Raw genomic sequence first — 19,572 nt, forward strand, 5'->3', positions numbered from 1 at the left:
CCCAACACTCTAAGGATACAGACCCATTATTTGAATTGAGCCCAATATCTATACAGACTAAACCACTCGTCGACTTCCTCCTCCACTTGCGAGCCAACCGGGCGCGGCCAATATCTGCTCTTCTATTATGCTACACTATGAACTGCTCCGAAATAACATTCCCTTAAACCCCAAGATCAAAACGGCAAAGCCCGCAACATGTCATCTTCCTCAATACGAAATCGCCTCACACTCTTGGCTCTCCTTTCTGCCACCACCTTCTATTTCGTCTACAAATCTCGCCGCATCAACAAACTTCTCAGTCTCTCTTTAAACCTCAAAAAAACTAGCCCTGAGAAGGGAAAGCTCTTTTTTATCTCACAAACTGGCACTTCAAAAACGCTAGCTCGCCGTCTGCACTCTCTCCTGACCTCTCAGAACTTCCCGTTCGATCTCATCGATCCACAGAACTACGAGCCCGAAGACCTACCCAAAGAAACCCTGATCATAATTATTGCTTCAACATGGGAAGACGGAAAGCCTCCTGAAGCAGCTAAATTTTTTACCAATTGGTTGGCTGAAAGTGCAAATGACTTTAGAGTGGGTTCTTTGCTGCTGTCGCAGTGTAGGTTTGCGGTTTTTGGCGTTGGAAGTAAAGTTTACGAAAAAACTTTCAATTTGGTGGCGAAAGATTTATCTAAGAAAATGAGAGAATTGGGTGCGGTTGAGATTTTACCGGTTGTTGAGGGTGACGTGGATGGTGGTGAATTGGATGTTGTTTTTGAGCATTGGAGTAGAAGATTAGTTGGGGTTTTGAAGGGGGGTGATCAAGCGGGGATTGGCAACATTGAGAGTGTTGTGAAAATGGAAAGTGAGGATGATAATCATTATGATGTTGATGAGGACGATGAAGAGGAGGAAGAAGTTCAATCAGAGGTGGTTGATCTTGAGGATATTGCGGGTAAAGCACCCTCTAGGAGGTCGGTAAATATTGCTGAAACTAATGGAACAGTCAAGAACGGCAAGAGAGATATGGTCACTCCAGTTATTAGAGCCAGTTTAGAGAAGCAGGTATTCCTTGTTCTGTTGTTATGAAGATTTGAAATGGACTTTATATACTTCATTGCATTTTGATTTTGAATTTTCTTTGATAAGAACATTCTTTCATGTAAAGAAAAATCATACGCTCTTTAGGTTCAGCAGCCGGTAACCAAATAGTACTGATAGCTGATGAGTTACAAAAGAGTTAGACACTAGTCCTGTGAACTCCCGACTGTCTGTATAAAATAGATAAATGTAATGATTAGTTGCTATGTCCCCGAGAATTTCTACGCAATGAAGGTCTATTTTGCTTCTGATAAAATGGTTAACAGCATTAATTTCAACTCTGTTTTTGGTTGGATAAAAATTTGGGCTCTGTTTATCACTTTCTGTTAATGATTATGGCTTTTGGTACGACTATTTATTTTCGATGCAATCACAGGGATATAAAATTATTGGTTCACACAGCGGCGTAAAAATCTGCAGATGGACCAAGTCACAACTGAGAGGCCGTGGAGGTTGCTACAAGCACTCATTTTATGGCATAGAGAGCCATAGGTGATTATGAAATTTTTATGCTTTTATTTAGCTCTGTTTCTGTTCAATGCTGTATTTATTTGTGATTATTTCATTTTCTTTCAAAATGTCAATTAATTTGGTAATTCTTGGCTGTATTAACGTAGTCTGAATTTATAAAACAAATACCTTGTCTTCCACCCCTTTGTTTTCGTGGATATGGTTGTTTGACACCTATAGGGATTAGAAGTTTGACACTTGGTGGTATCGGAGTTCTTTTTCTTTGGGTGGGTGGACGCTCAGGAGTTAATAGAAAAGTTGGAATCTGTCCACAAGTCCACAGACTCTCACTCTCACAAACACATACATTAGAAATGAGGAACTATGTCATGGAGGGATGGATATTTTTTGGGAAACTCTGTGTATGTTGTTGAAAGCATATCCTCTCTCAGCTGCATCAAGAGGAAGAAGCTTGGATAGACGTATTCCTTCTTCTTCTGAGTTTTCTCTTACTTGTAATCTTCATTTTGCCACAACTTTTGGTTTATTTAAGATATATCAATTATCAATTGAAACAGATGCATGGAGGCTACCCCTAGTTTAGCATGTGCCAACAAATGTGTTTTCTGCTGGAGGCATCATACAAATCCTGTTGGGAAGAGTTGGCAGTGGAAGATGGATGACCCACTAGAGATTGTAAATTCAGCAATAGACCTTCATACAAAGATGATTAAGCAGATGAAAGGAGTTCCTGGTAATTATTATGTGTCTGCACCTTTTTCTTATAAGTCCAATATGCTTGATTCTACTTAATTATTCATATGTAATAGTGAGTCTTACATGGAAAGACAGAATTGCTTAAAAAAATGGTAAATTAGAAGGAACTGTCATATTTTGTTCGTAATGCTATTTGCATCTTGCAGTCTCTCATTTCCATTGAACACCATGAATTAGTGTGATTAGGTATGTGTGAATCAATAACTCAAACCATTGGTTTTGAAGGTAAAGAAAAAGGACGGTGCAATTATTGGGCTTTAAATAGCAATTCTGAATATTTTTCTACAGGTCAATAGATGGCTAACCTAAACATTGAGATAATTTAACTTTTAATGATGTCCTAGTAATTTCTTGACGAATAATGTCCAATCATAACATCAATGTGACTTTAAATGTTGTAACCAAAGTGACTTTTGAATGTGCTGGATTTAACTTCTTACAGGGGTCAAGTTATGATATTGCCTGTCTTGCCCATGTTTTTTCCGATTTTGGTGGTGTCTGTGTTAGCATATAGTTTACTAATATGCTTAACATGGACACTCAAGCTACCATTACTTTCATTTGTTTGAGTTGCAAAAGAATCATGCTTTATGTCTTCATATAACATTCATGTGGAAAGAAATCAAAGTTATTCTTTTATTTTAACTGTTTATGTCTGCAAGGTGGTTTGTATATGTTTAGGGTTATTGGAGATTCTTGAAGGGACAATTCACATCATTGGCCTCTCCATTGCAATAATTAGAAAATTTTATGCATGTAGGTGTTACGATGGAGCGGATAACTGAAGGCCTTACTCCTAGGCATTGTGCCTTATCACTTGTTGGTGAACCAATTATGTATCCGGAGATCAACTCTCTTGTGGATGAGCTGCACCAAAGGCGGATTTCTACATTTCTTGTCACAAATGCACAGTTCCCTGACAAGATTAAAGAACTGAGGCCTGTCACACAGGTATGTGGAATTTAAATTCCTGGAAGAAAACTAAAACCTGTGCGTGAAAAATTGCTTGATGGTGAACCTATTTGATTTTTTTGAAACATGCAGTTATATGTTAGTGTAGATGCTGCAACAAAGGAAAGCCTAAAGGCAATTGACAGACCACTCTTTGGGGACTTCTGGGAGAGATTTATTGTAAGTAAAATATATTGATATGTTTTCTTTATTTTAGTTTGTTCTGAGAGAGTATAAATTTGTGTATATCTTGGAAAAATAGACCACTGTGGAATTGGAAAGCAAAGTATATGATAATTTTAACAGTAAATAGTCTATTGCTGGTAAAACAATCATAGAATATCATATGGCTTACTTTTTCATCAAAGTTTTCCAGATCATCATGAGTCTTGTCTGTGTATGGATATCTTAGAAAACCAACATGGCAAACGGTTAATGTGATGTTGGTATGAAATTGAATTTTGTACTTGAGGGAATACTTATGACATTTGTTTATATTGCCAGGATTCCTTGAAGGCTTTGAGAGATAAACAACAGCGAACGGTATATCGCTTGACACTAGTGAAAGGGTGGAACACAGAAGACATAGATGCTTATTCTAAACTCTTTAGCCTTGGAAATCCTGATTTTGTTGAAATTAAAGGCGTTACATACTGTGGATCGTAAGCTTTTTAATCCTGTCATGTTTTATATTAGCAGTGCTGTTCTTGTATAACCTTGAGGAATTTCTTACAGGTCTGTTACGTCAAAGTTGACAATGGATAATGTTCCTTGGCATTCTGACGTGAAAGCCTTTTCAGAGGCTTTGGCTTCAAAAAGCGAAGGGGAGTATGAGGTTGCTTGTGAGCATGTTCACTCATGTTGTGTTCTCTTGGCAAAAACTGAGAAGTTCAAGGTCAATGGCCAATGGTTCACATGGATTGACTATGAAAAATTCCATGACCTGGTTGGTAACAGCATTGGTTTCAAATCTTTAGTCTCTCTATAATTTTATATTATTATTATAATTTTTTTATATCTGGGATGCAAATGTAGGTGGCTTCTGGAAGACATTTCGGCAGCAAGGATTACATGGCTGCAACACCATCATGGGCTGTCTATGGAGCTGAGGAAGGTGGATTTGATCCAGATATGTCTCGGTATAGGAAGGAGCGCCATCACAAATCAAAGCCGTGGAACCACAGGGTTGAGGATCAGGAATAGTCTTTTAGTTGTCAAAATTTCAACCCTTTCTTATATTTTGTTTTTTTCTCTTTTTCCTCTTATGATTATGAATGGTTTCGTGGTACCTGGATATACTCAAGGGCATCAATTATTGGTTTGCAATGATTTTTTGATGCACCTGTATTAGCATTTAGCCGTTCCATCTCTTACAGAGATGAATTTTGTAATACTTTACTTTTGATTTTTTGTATTGCTACATCTGTGTTCCGTTTATATTTAAATAAAAAAAAAAAAAAGGTTGCTGAGCAATTTGGGTACAAATAGTTATTTTTGGTAGCACTGTTTATGCATCTCTCTTTAACACACACTCAATTATGTCCTTGATTTAATGTCTGTACTCTTCTACATTCACTCAATTATGCCTCTCTGGTTAACTAAATGTGGGAAATTTTTTATTGGGTTTTTAGCTGATTTAGCCATGTCAGCCTCTAGTGGGATGGAACTTCAGAATTTCTTTTTCTTTTCTCATGAGTTTTGCTTATTTGTTGGAGTTTCTCACATTAAGAGTAGGGATGGATTTGAGCCGGACCGTCACATTCTGCCTGAGCTTGGGGGTTCACAGGTGATTCACAGATTCTGTGTTACTGTTGATCTTGTCAGTATTATTATTCATTAACTCAAGATCCTATAATTTATCAGTTTGAGCATGTCACTCAAACTGGACGATTTGGATTTATACTGAACTCAAGCTGGCTCTTTTTTGAGTTCTTTTAGGCTGGAATCTTCTCCTACTTTTTGTGTTTGAAGATTATGATATGTCTTTTCATGAAATTGTGCTACTATTTCAGCTTTTACTGGGCAAAAAATGTTAGTGGGAAAGCTCATCAGATGGCCATCTTATTCCAATGGCAACCGGAGCTCATATTCACCGCAATTTTGTCCCCCAAACCTCGACTTATTAGATAGCTGATTCTTTATGTAGAAATGTCTTTATCTTCCATATCACCTTCACTTCCATACTTAAAATTTGATACGTCTCTGCCTTTCACCATTTTGGCTTGTGTTTTTATTTTTCTCTTCTTCAGTGTTTCATTTTATTTGGATTTCATCTTTTATCATTTGTCCCTTTATCTTGTCTTATAACATGTTACCTAACTAAAGGGAATGTCCAACTTTCTATTTGCTAACTCTTGCCTGCAACCAGCCAAAGTTTTCATGGAAGATTGAGCCACCACACATTCAGACAAACAGCGCAAATGCCGACAACCATAACATGTTTGGTCAAATTACACAAGGAGAAATGTTGTGGAATCCTTTACTTGGTTTCTGGGCTTGCCAGGTCCTAGTGGGAAAAAATACAAAGCCATTTACTAAAATTTCCCAATTGTATTCCATCTGATTTGATAAAGAATGGACAGCTAGAGGTTGGTTTTTTATTTAGAGTATATTTCTAATCAATATTGTTTTGTTTTATATATAAATATTAGCTAAATTATGTGGGTTGGCCTTGCAACCCTAGTCTAGTTAAGTTAGGCTTAATTTCAAATGGACTCATTTTACCAAAAAAAAAAATCGAAACCCTTATCAAGTTTAGATTAATTTTGATTTACTTGAACTCAATTCGAGCTATAAAGGTAACTATTAATTAGTTCAAGTTTAAGCCTAAAATAACAATAATTAACTTGAATTTTATTTAATAAATTAAAATTAAATATTATAATAAAAATATTTATCAATTACGCACGTATTTAAATGCATAGTGGAAAATTTATTTTTGAAATAAATTATATATAAAAAATTAAATAGCGGGCCACGACTTTTAGCCGTTGACGTGGTTCTGGTTCTTCTGAATTATGGTTTATTTACGTAACACGTAAGGGAAGCCCAATAAAACAGTGACGCGCGTGGTGAGAGACAGCGTGTGGGGATTGAATTGAAAAGAGTAGGAAGAGTTGTACTCAAGCGTCCTTCCACACAAACGTCGGTCTCACTGTCCTTTGGTTTAGCAGAACTCTGCTCAGCTTTGCTGTTGCCTTCCTCCCTTTATAATTTTTGACTTTGTCCATTATTGTTATTATTATTTATTATTACATATCTGTCCCCATTTTTCTTCATTGGCTCCCCCTTATGTTCTCCAGTTGGCACTATCTCTTCCTTCAACCTCTCACAAACCACGTGCTTCTCACGCCCCCATGCAACTCCTATTAGTATTAATAGCAATGGTCAAAATATCAATTTCAGAAGGTGGTTGGTTGTGAGTGAGGCGGGCTGGGAGCGTGCTTTGGGTAGACAATAATTGAGCGTGACAATCACGTGTTTGTGAGATGAGTTGGCGTGGATAAATGTAAAGTAATTCTAAAACAGCGTCAGCTGAATAGCACAGAGCTGGCGGCAGCAGTGGACTGGACTGGACTAAACTGGCAACACCAATTAGCATTCACTTTCGTCTTCTCCAACTCTTTCATCGTTTTCTTCTTCGATTTTCTCCCTATTTTATTTTCTGAAATGTTAGAAATTACCATGGAAAACAAAACAGAAACCTTCTGATCTATATTTAGAAGCCTGTAAACAAGTTGGAAAACACAATCATTCATTGAAATCGAACACAAAAATGAACTTCTTTTATTCTTCTTTCTGTTTATGATTTCATGGAGATGTCAAGGAATGATATAAGCTACCTTCACCATGATTGCTAATCATGAGAACTCAAAAAAAGAACGATGTAAAGATTTTGAACACAAAATCAATTGGCTTTCTATTTTATATTATTAATGATTTGTGTTGCCATCACAATATGAATTAAAAAAAAAAAGATCGACCCAGAAAGATTTAATGATTAAAACCTAGTAAGTTTAGCTGCTCTTTCTGGGTTTGCTTTTTCTCCTAGCTCTGCTGCTTCTTGAAGTTGGAGGTTGTCTTGATGGTTGACTCTCCGAAGACTGGCCCTCTCCTTTCTTCATAGAAGCCGATGATGTTTCCGTCGTAACCTGTTGTTTTTGTTCTTCTTCACTCTTTTTAACTTTCTTTGATCGACTCTCTTCCGGTGCTGCTTCTGCTTCTGTTCCAGTTTGTTCTTCAATATTAATCTCTTCACTTTCAGTCTTCTCAACGATCTTCCGAGGCCTTCCTCTCTTTCTAGGCGTCTGAGGCTGAGCCTGCTGCTGGGTTTCATCTCCTGCTGATGAAGCTTCAGCTATTGCAACTGAAATCTCTTTGGTTTTCCTTGGCTTCTTTTTACCCATCAAAATTGCTTCTTTCTCTATCAATAACTATCCCCCCAACACCTTGATTATCTTAAAAACCTCCAACTCATAATCCAAATCAAAACTTCTACAATTTTTCAAGCCCTACATCCATTCCACAAACACGGATTATTTTCATTCTTTTTCAGATACCACTGAACAACCCTCTTGCTCTCCCTTCCTCTCTTTCTGTCTCTCTAAGATCCTAAAGTAACTGGACTAATATCTTCAACAAAAGTCCAGATTCTGGAACCCAATTAATAGCAGTGTTTGTAATAAGCATATGTAGGCGCTTATTCTTACTCGATATGACCTTAGCTATAATAATACCAAGAGGGACCTCCTATCTATTGAATAGAATAAACAATGTTTAAAAGCCATTAGCCACTAATATTATCTTTACTTTTCTTTGTGTATTATTATCTATTTCTTTTATTGCCGAAGAATTGACAAGTTGGAGAGGAAATAAGGTTGAAAGCTGAATTAACAAGCCCAAATCTAACCATGGTTAACTTTTTTAGGGTTTGTATTGTACAGACTGGATGACTTATTCGTAAATGTGAATAGTGGGCGTTTTTTTTTTTTTCAGGTGACTCAGACTCAAGTGTCACAGTCGACCGCCCTCCCCACTTGTGCCTGGCGGCCCTGCCCTGGGTCCTCTTCCAAAGTCCAAATAAGCTCATCTCAGGACAACCTGCCTCATAGATTTACTTTTTAATATAATAATGATTAGATTTTTATTATTGTAATTAATTAAAATAACCATAATTTAAGAGTTTTGGAGACAAATGATTATAGGAAAGGATGAACGAAATTATGGAATCAATCTTAATGTTTCAACAATTTTCCTTACTTATACCTAGTTAATTTATATATTTTATTTTTTTAAATGTTGATATTACCCTTTGTATTTTTATATTAAAATTTCTTTTTTTATATTAATTTTGGATCGAACTATTAGATCAAAATTATTACAAAAATCATTTCTCCAAAACTTGTGAAAGGAGAGAGTTTACCCCCTTAGCTTTAGCTACGTGCCTTTGTTTATATATATATGTATATCATGCTTATATATATGGTGATGTTGACAACTATTTAATCTCCAAGGTGTTATGTTAATTCATATGAGACCTTGTTATCCAACAATGGGCAAAGGACCCATTATACAATGAGTGAGTAAATAGTGTTAAAAATAAGTTAAGCTGAGCTCAAATAAGATTTAATTTATTTTGAATTAGGTTCAGTTTAGATTTATTGAGCTTGTCCAATCACATATTCATGATTGGATTTATGTTTATTGTTTCAGACTCATTCAAACTAAACTCGTTTTGAGTCTGAACAAGTTTACTTTGAATCTTGTTTTATTAGTAGGGCCGAAAATGATATTGTTTACTAAGAGTTTAAACGAGTCGTGTTTGACTCATGAATTAAACACAACTTTAATTCAGATTCAAATTTGAGTTTATTTCTAATTTTATTCTCTAATATGTATTTGAAATAAATTTATTTCCGGTTTGAATTAAATTTATTTTAAATTCAACCTTAAAAATAAGGGTACAAGGGTGGAGTTCCACAATCACCGAGCAATATTTAACTTTTTGTAATTCGTTTTATATCATAATTCATGTATAGTGAATACAAAATAGATTTTTAAGAAATAAAAATATTTAATAATTTGATTTAGTTAGTAAGAAAGAAGGAGAGAGAAGAGAAAATAATAATTTTAAATAAATATATATTTGTTTTTTATAATCTTGATTGCGTTAGTATTTATTTAAATTGATCTGATTCACAGTCCGTACAATGAAATGATAGAAGTTAGTTGAAGAAAAAAACCAGTGAGAAATAAAAATGAAAGTAGAATGTGTTAGCCGAAAGTAATTGATTTTGTTAAAAAAGAAAATGTTTGACCGGCGGGAAAAAGTTAAAGAAATTAATAATAATAATAATATAGTCAAAGCTGAGGCGTCTTGTGTTGTTGTGGCTGGCTGTAACATCCATGCGTGTCCTGGAAACGACTTGTTACTTATTACAGCGCGCGTTTATGATTGTCTTTGTGGGTTCCATTCCATTCCATCCCATCCAGTCGAATATTACTGTTGGTAAGTTTTTTTTTTTATAATATTGTAATTAATTGCTCCAATTTTTTACTTTTTACTGTTCCCTAACTTTTAAGGATTAAAGGATACGCGTGTTAACGTCAATGCAGTTTTACTTTTAAACTAATCTTATACCCATTCATTATAAAATAATAAAATTATATTTATTTTTTTTAAATTAATAATAAAAAATATATTTATTTTAAAATTCGTTTTCATAGAAGATTTAGTAATGATCAACATCTACAAGGCTAATAACAAGCTTACAAATATCCTCACTATCTATCCATCGGTCGATTGGGTCAGGACATATTTGTTTTAGTGTGGTCTTTCATTACAAAATTAAGGTTCGGGTTATGGGTCATAACCTTCTAAGTTATATCTCTATGGTTTTTTTTTTTCGGTCAATCTATTAAAAAATTTATATTTTTAAAATTATCTAAATTTTATAATTTTTATGGGCTTTTCTCGCAGTTTCCTGACACGCCCTGTCTCAGAATAGGTGTATATTGGGTTTTTTAGCCACTAGGGGTGGATTTAAGCTCCAACAAAGCCGAGTTCTAGTTTAATTTAAACCTCAAACCATCAATTCGAATTTGAGCAGTGACATTAGAAAGAAGAAAAATTAGTGAAGAAGAAGAATAATAATAAAAAAAAAAAATTAATACAATAACATTTATAAGCCTTTGAATTTGAGTTAAACTAAAGTTTTAATTCAATCTAACATATTCAATTTGGGTATTGAGTATAGATTTGAGCTTAAATTGGTTTAAATTGAATTCATTTCAAGATTAAAATGGTAAAAATAGAGATTGCCTACCTAAACATTTGAACTCACAAAAAGATTAGTCAATGTCCACATCATATCTGAGCAAATTACAAAACTGTGTGTAGATGATATAATTGTGATTAGACATGTCAATTAGGTTAATCTAAATAGAGGCTCAATCTGAAGTTTGAAAATTTGGCCCTTACTCAGAAGTGTTCAATTTAGCATTGTAACATGTCAAGCCCTGCTCATAGATCTTTTTGGACTGAATTATAAATTTTAATATTAGACACATAGATTAACCTGACCTAATATTGTTATGAAAAAAAAAAAAAGGCCAAAGCAAGGCTTTTGCGAAGAAGCTTTCAGTTGCTTCTGCTTGTGGCAGAAGCCATCCTCTAGCTGATCTGTTTTTTGTTTTAATTTTTAATTTTTTAATTTTTTCTATATAAACTACTCTAAATCTTTTATATTTCCAATTTTATTTACAAACCTCTTTATCTCAATTTTTTATTATTTTTTTAATCACATTTTCTTTTATAAACTATCTTTCAGAAAAAACTGTCTAAATTTGTAAATAATAATTCTTTGTATTTATAATTTCATTTTTATTTCAATTTTATCATTACAAAATATTATAAATAGATTCAATGTCAAATGAATTTAAAAATTTGAATGTTGATGACGAATAGATAAATGATATGAGATATATATTTTATTTATATTTATAATTATACCATATATAAATTAATTTATTTGTACTATATTATAAACTTATAATATTTTTAATCATGTAATCATGATATTCTTTCGTTATAAATGAGATATTATAAATAAAATATTTAAATACTGTACTCAATTTTAATAATTAAAAAATAATTTATATTTAAAAATTTTTAAAAATATTTAAATAGGTCAATCTAATTAAGATCCAATCCTATCCAATTCTATATATACCTTTAAAAATTTATAAACTGGTTGACTCTGAAGGTCTATCATTGTGTGAGTTTAAAGCTTAATCCAGTTCATAAATCTGATAGACCGAGCCAGAACGAGCCCGGTCCATTGACGTGTTTAGCTGCAATAAATGCTTTATTATGTTTAGCTACTTGATTAGATATGGAAACCTCAGCACTATTTTTCGTCTTCATATCCGACGAGGGTTCATGATTGTGAAGAAAACTATCTCATTCTTATTTATTAACATTAACTCTCCTGATGTGATTGTTTGAACTGTTTCTATATGTATGTATATATATATACACGAAGAAGATAAGGTTAGATTCAAACTGAATCAAATTTAAGTTCAATTTGATTTGTATATAACAGAGTTTGAGTTCGTGAAAGCTAAGTTCAAATTCGATTTAAATTTGGCTTGCGTCATTTCGATATTAAGTTTTTAACTATTTCGTTATTAAAACAATGTTGTTTTAATATATATTAATAAAACGACGTTATTTTATATCAAAATTTTTAATTAAAAATTTTAACGAATAACTCGAGTTCGAACTCGAACAAGAGTATCTTATTTTGAACTCATTTAAATTAAATTTGAATTTAAATAAACTCGATTCAAATCTAACCTTCGGTAGAGGGGGTGCTAAATTTGATCGGTAATGGCCCTAAAATTTTTACCTTTTCCTCCCAGACAGAATTTCAATCAGAACTACTTGGTACTTGAGCCTCTTTATGTTAAATTCGAAAAACTGGGTTATAACAAAGGGGCTCTGAGATATCTATGGAGTTTGTAGAATTTCTGACTGATGATCACCAGGAAAAATAATCTTTAGAAAACTGCCGACAGCACTTCAATGGCAATGGACCAGCAGCGGATGACTTGACAAGTAATTTCTTACGTTTCTGTAAGTGATTTGCTTTAATAATTGGGCAAATTTTTTAGGTCCAGTGGGCTTGATGAGTAAAAATAATGACACCATGAATGGAGCCTGAAAATTTCACGCACATCCCTTTCAAAGAGACAGCATAGCAGCCTCGTTATTGTGAATTCTCGGCTCGTGATCCGATAAGATCATCATATGAAATGAACAACGTCAGTCAGCAAGGCCCATTGGCCCCATACACACCTCCATATCATTTCACAATTTAAAGACCGGCAATGTCCCATCACTCAATATCATTCTTTTTGGAGATTTTCAGATTACACATCATATGAAAAGTGGTAATTAAGATCAAAAGTCGTTGAGCTTGAAGCTAGAAAGTGGCAGATTGATGATTATACTAGTACAAAGAAAAGGTTGTGGATGGAAGATTTTCCTGGTAAGTAAGTATAAGCCTTGTATAATTTTGATTTTATTTTTATTTGTGTTTCTGTTCTGTATTTTTCTAGAGGGAAGGAGGGTTTTTGTTTGTATGTGTGACGTGTTTTCTATTTGTTTATAGCCGGCTGGTTCGCCTGTAAGCGTTGCGTTTCTTTTTTGAAGAAGAAAACATTATTAAAGATTTCATGTCGACGTTTTTCTTGCTCTGAACGGAAAGATTAATGAAGATATGAAAACTGTTGGTGGGTTTTGTAGTAGTTGAACTTCTGTTCTTCCTTGATGGTCTCTGAAAGTTTTTTATTTTCATTTTTACTTGAATTCTGAGGAAGGTTTATAATAGTCTTAAACAAAGATTGTTTTCGGCTCTATTTGTAAAGAGAAACTGAATCATTACTTGCCTGTTTTGTTCTTCTTTTTTCATTGTTTACTCTGAATATTTCTGAAGTTTGAGTGTGAGCTATGTTCTGTTTTGATTTTTACCCCATTTTTACAGGATTTCTGTTCCTGAATACCAAATCTTTGTTTCATTTTGGCACAGGTTTTTCTGGGTCAGCTGATTTTAACATATGAGAGAATTTCAGTGAGGAATAGGCTCCTGAATCATGGAGAATCATTATGAAACACCAAGCAATGGTGAAGGAACTGATCCCAGCCTTCAAATTATCAAATACTCTCCATATCAACCCTCTACCAGATTATCATCATCTTGGTTTGATTTGAGAGTTTTTTATGTGAGGATCAGCAATTTTCAGGTTGATGATTTAACCCCTGAATTTCTCACTCTCAGTCATATCCCTTTAGGCCCTGACACTCTCCTAGAAGTTAATGGTGCTAGAAGTACCATTTGCTCTGATGGCATCTCTTCACTTCTTAGGGGAGATAGGGTCGACAAGAAGTCGGAAGAAGTCACATTTGTTAGCACAGATAGTATTCGGTTGATGGGAAGTGTGAAATTTGAGGTCTTTGACAAGGAGGATGTCATTTTATCAGGGGTTCTTGAGATGTCTAGTAGTAATGGCTTCATAGGGGAAGCAAAAAGCAATGTCAAGTGTTGGAGCATGGATTGTGAATCTGAGATCACTGCTGGCACTGGCTTTTTGAAGGGAAAACATGTCACAGGTCCCGAATCACCATTGCCTACCATTGAGGTTTATGTTGCTGGTTGCTACTCGGGGACACCGATCATCTTAACAAAGACTTTGCAGCTTTGTTTTCGGAAGAAGCATAACAGGGAAGGCACCTTGGATGCAATCCCGGAGTATGAGACAACTGAAAGTGAGAAAAATCTATCAACTGGACTTGCTGCACAGGTAACCTTAATCAAAACTTTTATACATAATGTTCTGTTATTCTTCGGACGAGAGATATACTATAGTGCTGCTCCATAATTGCTTGCATTAGGCACGTTCATTAGAGATAAAGTCAGCAACATATAGACATGAGACATTGAAATCAAAACTTTGGTAATGCAGAGGATTCCGTCTTACTAGTCTTTTTTTATGGCTCTCTGTATGCTTCCTGTCTTGAAACGCGATATAGTAAGAAATCCCATTTGGCACTGGTGTATAGGCTGAAAAATAAAATCTTATCCAAAATGTGTGTGACACAGAGGAATGGGCAGTGCACAATTTTGAATATTTCTGTTTTGCCAAACCTGACCCGCGGTAGCCCAGGTCATATGGAGATTGGTCTCGATTTGTGAGGCCCAATATGTCTCAAGCCTCTCCTGGGCATTATCATGTCGGCTTTTGTATCACTGAGAATGTTTTGAATGTGAATTATTTTATCTACTTTCTTGCATTATAGGTTCACAAAGCTCACATCAAGTCAATTATTGTTTATGAAACACATCCAATTTGAGGTCTTATTAATGACTATCTATGAACCTGCCTTGAAAACTACATGTATTGAATTGCTTTGTTTCTTATATGTCTCACCATATGACCTTAATTTCAATGGGAAATATGTGATGCTTTTTTTCATTCTATGTGGGTGGATTACATGTTGAGAGTTAGGTTTTCTTATCACTTCATCTAGACTACTTTCATTTCCACAGCCCCTTCAAACTGCTCATAATTCAATGGAGGACCTTCAATCAGCGTTTTTCTTCCGTCTTATGAACAAATTCTTCTTACAGATTTCTGCTTGCAAAGCAGTTTCTATTCGCAGCAGAATTTATCCATAGGCTGCTTGACATACAGTTTCTATTCAGCAGCATTTGTTCCTTGATCATGACTGTTCCTCTCTATTGACAACTTTAAGAAAATGTGCTTAGCTAGAACATTTCTACAATTCTTTAAAAAAAAAAGAATTATTACAAACAAACTTCTATATTTTTTATTTTTTTCACCATTATCAGGCTGCCATACCATTCCTATGATGTCTTTCTTTTTACCCGTGAAACTTTGATTTGGATCAACAGGTAGCTGACTTTGGTAACTACAAACCAGGAAACGATGAAGATTACGACAACATGTGGTGGCGACGAATGGAATACATTGACAGTGAAAACGGGGAACTTTCGTGGTTCAATGCTGGCGTGAGGGTTGGAGTAGGGATTGGGCTCGGTACTTGTATAGGACTCAGTATAGGAGTTGGCTTGCTGGTTCGTTCTTACCAAGCTACTACTGGGAACTTAAAAAGGAGGCTTTCGCGATCCCTTTAATCTGAGCTGCTATAATCTTCAGCTCCTTCCCACGTAATCCAAAAGCTGTAACCGTGTCCTTTTAACCACAGATGTTGATATGAAGGTTATACATATAATTAAGCTTGTATGACTTGAATTTCCGTGTAAATAAATCTGATTCTGTGAAGCTCAGGTTGCATTTGATTTTGCTGTCATGGAAGAGGTGAATTATTGTGACTATTTAAGATCTGAATAATACCTTGCCAAATTTTCTGGACCCTAGATTCAGTTCATGAAGACATGCAGGGAAAAAAAAGAAAACTGTAGCTCTTGCGCTGCAATTATCTTATGCTTTATTTCGTTGTACCAGAAAGAAAACTAAGCATGGCTGATTTCGAAAATTTAACTACAATGTGCTAAAGCTCAGCTGCAAATTTAGGGATAACAACAGAACGAGAACCATTATCTTATGCTTTATTTCGTCGTACCAATTTAGCGTCTGTGTTAAAAGCGGAAGGAAAAAGAGACAACATTTTCCATCCTGTCTCATAAGCAAGTGATCCTTTTACCTGTTCTCTGATTCACTGTGTCTATAGTTCACTGCATTGATGGCAGCTCAGCTGGCGGATGGTGCAACACAGACTGGCTCAGGCACCACCTCAGCTCCAGCATGCCCCTTACTAACAAGTTGGAGTTTGTCATCAAATCCCCACAAAGTTGCAGATTTTGCATCATCTTGAACCATCATTTTGGAGAACTCTTCATGATCATAGTTGAGTGTAGCTTTCCCTCCGAAATCAGTCGGGAGATTTTCCTCATCAAAATATGAGCTCATGAGATCAACGCTTTCTTTATTCTTGGGATACACAAATTTCACCTTCTGAAATGTTTTTGGATCCAAAAAGTACTTGACAACCTGCCGACGTAGAGGCATAGCATGTTAATTTTGCTGAAACGTCATTCATCAAAAGCTGATGAAGAAGTACAAATAACTCAACAAGGAATTAACAGATGCGACCAAAACTAAGAGAAACACGTTAAATTCAATTGCCAGGAAAGTGATCACATTCAAACAGCACGGATACAACATTCCTTTCCTTTATACATCTTTCCTCTCTCTCATTCTAACAAGTAGTTCAGGATTTAGAACTGTAAAATGCATGCACAGGATTTAGAGCATGGTTCGAAATTTTCACTCATTAGAAAAAAATTAGTCAGTATAAATCTAACAAGATTATAATGCAGTAGAGAAAAGCTGAATCCAAACCTTCCAAAATGCTTCAAAAATGCGTGGGGGGTTGTAAAGAAATGCTAAAGCTAGCCTCTCAGGGTAGTGGCTTTGTAATATATGGATAGTTTCTCGAGCTGTTTTGACGGGAACACTGTTACTTAGAGACCACCCTGTGAAGTCTATCAACCATGACATTTGTTCTTGACCCTCTGGAAGGTTCAGTATTGCATTCTCTATGAGATAGACTAGATGCCGCATCTGATTGTCTATTGATGCTGTGTTCTGCAACAGTAATGGTAGCAAACAGTTTTAAGACAGTTAAATCCTCAAAAAATATGATGACAACTACCAAAAGAACTTACTTGTAATCCTGGTCTCAATATAAGAACACTCCTGCCATGGCGGTCATGGAAACTAGCTCTGAACAATTTTCCAGTTTCACCTTCAACAGCAACTTCACCCTGTTAACAAATCCCTTAAAATGATTAGCAAAAGATCAACCATACAGCCTTGAAGAAGGAACGACCTATCATTATCATTTCTAATATTATTAGTTCATGCAGGAAACTTCAAACCAACTAACCCAACGAATTTCCTCAGGTTTATAGGTTGATCTCCATTTCAGTGAATCTTCCAACATTTTCTTTGCTTTGTCCACATTCCAGTTCCGAGCTTCAAGATATCTCATGAAACATGCATCGGTGCAGTACTGCAAGCTACGTCCAGATAGTGGTCCAATTGCAACCTTAAACTCCTTGACCTGCTTGTAGATATCTTCTTTAAAATTAAGGTCGTCTTTGAAAACCAAATTACATACATTATAAATCTGTGAAGTACAGAACTATATTTACCAAGTGTAATTTACAAACTTATGGCCTCATAAGAAACATCTGCCTTAATGTATCCCGAATATAGGAATATTAAACATTGTTTGTTTAACTGGACCATCAATCAAATACCAGAAACCCAAATATATGATTATTATGAACAAATGAAGCAGTCAAATCAATTGATTTATCACCTTTGACTCACGATGCAAGGTATCATTCTCTGGCTGGTCCTGATGAGAATTATTCCTACGGCGAAACATACTGATTGATTGCTCAATTTGTCAACCGAATCAACCTATAAGATCAAGAGTTGGCAAAGAAATACATTAATAGACTTCTTATACTCTTACTTAAAGACAGGGTTACTGCTTTTGATAAAATTCACATGCATGTAACTCAAGAAAAAGGGAGATCACATGGTTTGATGCCTATACACAAAACTAACTCAAGTATCATAGCGGGGACAAAGGCATGATCAGGAAACACCAAATTCTATCAAATATAAAAAATATCAAAGTCAAAATGTTGAAATTTTATGCTTGGCCGAAACTCAAGCCCACCTAGATTAGGTAAGAATACTAGTAGTCAAAATAATTACAGACACAAGATTAGCAGAAATGTGTATGTACTCAAAGAAAAGCTTTAATGTTCAAGCTATAGATCAAACTCATTGACTGTATTTTATTTGCAGCTTGCAATTAGTGGGCCATATTCAGGGTTTGATTTCATATCATTGGATTTGTAACAGATCTACGAAATGATTTAAAAAAAATTATCAACAGCCCGCATAAGCAATTCCAATAATAGAGTAGTTACCTCCAGATAGTTTCATAAGAGAAAAAATAATAATATCAGTAGATGAAACGTCATGATTTAAGCAAACATCCACCAGCCCTTTCAATTTTTTTAAAAGCATAAGCTGATCCAATCGAAACCCAGTTAAACAAGCAACTAACAGAAGCTAAAAACTACGGAGATTACATCTGCAGATTAATTGACTTGAAAAGAGAATATTATAGTTCACTTCAAATAGAAAATCCCCAAAAAAATTCACTATTCGCTCAGCAAATTAACAAACTATGGAAACTACATCTGCAGATTAATTGACTACGGAGATTAAAGCTGTAGATTAATTGACTTGAAAAGAGAAAATTAAAGTTCAGTTCACATAGAAAATCCCAAAAAAAAAATCGTTATTGACTCAGCAAATTAACAAACTAGACCAACCGAGATGGATGTTTCAATTTTTTTTTAATATGGGGATACCTGGAAACGAAAATATCCAAGATCAAAATATACAAAAAGAATTCAAAACCCAAACAAACAAAGAAATCAAATGATAAACGAAATCACTAAAGAGAAGAAAATAGATAAAGGAAAGAAAAAACATTACTGTGCAGCGAATCTCCTCCTCCTCCTCTTCGCCAGAGAGAAAGTGGTTCAACAAAAAGACATGAAAGGAAAACGAGTACAAAAAAGAACAAGGAGAAATGTGTGAAGAGAAAATAGAAATGAGCTAATACACAAAAGGCTCACAAAGATGTTGGCTTTTGTTTAGTCATTGGCGGAGATTTTATATTATTGTTTATTTACTGGTCCAGTCATTGAGATCCTGCTGGAGGGACCGTACGGTCACAGGGCACATGTAGTTGTGGTAAGTCCTTACGTGTAAAAAGTAAAGCTGTACGTTTACTTTTCTAGAACATGGTTACATGTTCTTACCATAGGAGATTCGGTATGCGTTGGAGACTTAACTTTCTCAAATAAAAATAATATAAATAGTTAATACATAAATTCGGTCGATTAAATTTTATAATAAAATTATATGTATTTATTTTAAATATATTTTATATAAATTATTATATAAATAATTAATTTTTAAATTAATAATAAAATAATACTCAATTTTGTAATAATACACATCAGTATGTATATTTATATACATAAAGTAAGTATGTATAATATTGTTTTAGATTTTAATATAAATCAATTAATTTTGTGTAATATAAGTTTTAATTTTTATACTTATAATTTTAATATATTTATACATGGTATCTCAGTAAAAAAA

The 19,572-nt window shown here is 34.5% G+C and overlaps 4 protein-coding genes across 9 annotated transcripts; 2 read left to right on the forward strand and 2 right to left on the reverse strand.

Annotated features, from left to right (window-relative positions):
* The first annotated feature begins 76 nt into the window (after window positions 1-76).
* On the forward strand, window positions 77-4,737 carry LOC123230044 (S-adenosyl-L-methionine-dependent tRNA 4-demethylwyosine synthase). Its single transcript, XM_044656144.1, has 8 exons — window positions 77-1,050; window positions 1,463-1,578; window positions 2,115-2,290; window positions 3,074-3,264; window positions 3,358-3,444; window positions 3,769-3,926; window positions 4,000-4,210; window positions 4,300-4,737. Exons 1-8 carry the CDS (start codon window positions 199-201, stop codon window positions 4,465-4,467), a joined length of 1,959 nt encoding a protein of 652 aa, XP_044512079.1. The 5' UTR covers window positions 77-198; the 3' UTR covers window positions 4,468-4,737.
* A 2,284-nt stretch (window positions 4,738-7,021) lies between these two features.
* LOC123229043 (UPF0329 protein ECU05_1680/ECU11_0050-like) lies at window positions 7,022-8,071 on the reverse strand. Its single transcript, XM_044654602.1, has one exon. The coding sequence runs from the start codon at window positions 7,668-7,670 to the stop codon at window positions 7,281-7,283; it is 390 nt and encodes a 129-aa protein (XP_044510537.1). The 5' UTR covers window positions 7,671-8,071; the 3' UTR covers window positions 7,022-7,280.
* Window positions 8,072-12,427: 4,356 nt separating this feature from the next.
* On the forward strand, window positions 12,428-15,688 carry LOC123229371 (uncharacterized protein At1g01500-like). 5 transcript variants are annotated; one of them, XM_044655142.1, is made up of 4 exons: window positions 12,428-12,815; window positions 12,939-13,059; window positions 13,356-14,127; window positions 14,874-15,323. In XM_044655142.1, the coding sequence occupies exons 3-4, from the start codon at window positions 13,420-13,422 to the stop codon at window positions 15,000-15,002; spliced, it is 837 nt and encodes a 278-aa protein (XP_044511077.1). In that variant the 5' UTR covers window positions 12,428-12,815; window positions 12,939-13,059; window positions 13,356-13,419; the 3' UTR covers window positions 15,003-15,323. The 5 variants fall into 5 exon arrangements, with proteins under 5 accessions (XP_044511077.1, XP_044511078.1, XP_044511076.1 ...); XM_044655143.1 differs by having other exon boundaries at window positions 12,446-12,815; window positions 15,268-15,494; XM_044655139.1 differs by having other exon boundaries at window positions 12,586-12,815; window positions 15,240-15,688.
* Window positions 15,689-15,750: 62 nt separating this feature from the next.
* LOC123229372 (phosphatidylinositol transfer protein 3) lies at window positions 15,751-19,056 on the reverse strand. Of its 2 annotated transcripts, XM_044655146.1 has the most exons (7): window positions 18,898-19,052; window positions 18,732-18,770; window positions 17,696-17,799; window positions 17,258-17,434; window positions 17,037-17,135; window positions 16,711-16,956; window positions 15,751-16,359 (listed from the first exon to the last, which is right to left on the reverse strand). In XM_044655146.1, exons 3-7 carry the CDS (start codon window positions 17,762-17,764, stop codon window positions 16,060-16,062), a joined length of 891 nt encoding a protein of 296 aa, XP_044511081.1. In that variant the 5' UTR covers window positions 17,765-17,799; window positions 18,732-18,770; window positions 18,898-19,052; the 3' UTR covers window positions 15,751-16,059. The 2 variants fall into 2 exon arrangements, with proteins under 2 accessions (XP_044511081.1, XP_044511080.1); XM_044655145.1 differs by lacking the exon at window positions 18,732-18,770 and having other exon boundaries at window positions 18,898-19,056.
* Between the last annotated feature and the right edge of the window lie 516 nt (window positions 19,057-19,572).

Source organism: Mangifera indica, chromosome 11, assembly GCF_011075055.1.
Source record: "Mangifera indica cultivar Alphonso chromosome 11, CATAS_Mindica_2.1, whole genome shotgun sequence".
NCBI lineage: Eukaryota > Viridiplantae > Streptophyta > Magnoliopsida > Sapindales > Anacardiaceae > Mangifera > Mangifera indica.

Bases quoted from the DNA above. Each gene is read 5' to 3' on its own strand.
- LOC123230044 (XM_044656144.1), top strand. From the start codon at position 199: ATGTCATCTTCCTCAATACGAAATCGCCTCACACTCTTGGCTCTCCTT. The intron at 1,051-1,462 runs GTATTCCTTGTT...ATGCAATCACAG, and splicing joins GAGCCAGTTTAGAGAAGCAG to GGATATAAAATTATTGGTTC. The intron at 1,579-2,114 runs GTGATTATGAAA...CAATTGAAACAG, and splicing joins TATGGCATAGAGAGCCATAG to ATGCATGGAGGCTACCCCTA.
- LOC123229043 (XM_044654602.1), bottom strand. From the start codon at position 7,670: ATGGGTAAAAAGAAGCCAAGGAAAACCAAAGAGATTTCAGTTGCAATA.
- LOC123229371 (XM_044655141.1), top strand. From the start codon at position 13,420: ATGGAGAATCATTATGAAACACCAAGCAATGGTGAAGGAACTGATCCC. The intron at 14,128-15,239 runs GTAACCTTAATC...TTGGATCAACAG, and splicing joins CAACTGGACTTGCTGCACAG to GTAGCTGACTTTGGTAACTA.
- LOC123229372 (XM_044655145.1), bottom strand. From the start codon at position 17,764: ATGTTTCGCCGTAGGAATAATTCTCATCAGGACCAGCCAGAGAATGAT. The intron at 17,136-17,257 runs GTTAGTTGGTTT...ATTTGTTAACAG, and splicing joins AACCTGAGGAAATTCGTTGG to GGTGAAGTTGCTGTTGAAGG. The intron at 16,360-16,710 runs GTTTGGATTCAG...CTACGTCGGCAG, and splicing joins TTTTTGAAGCATTTTGGAAG to GTTGTCAAGTACTTTTTGGA.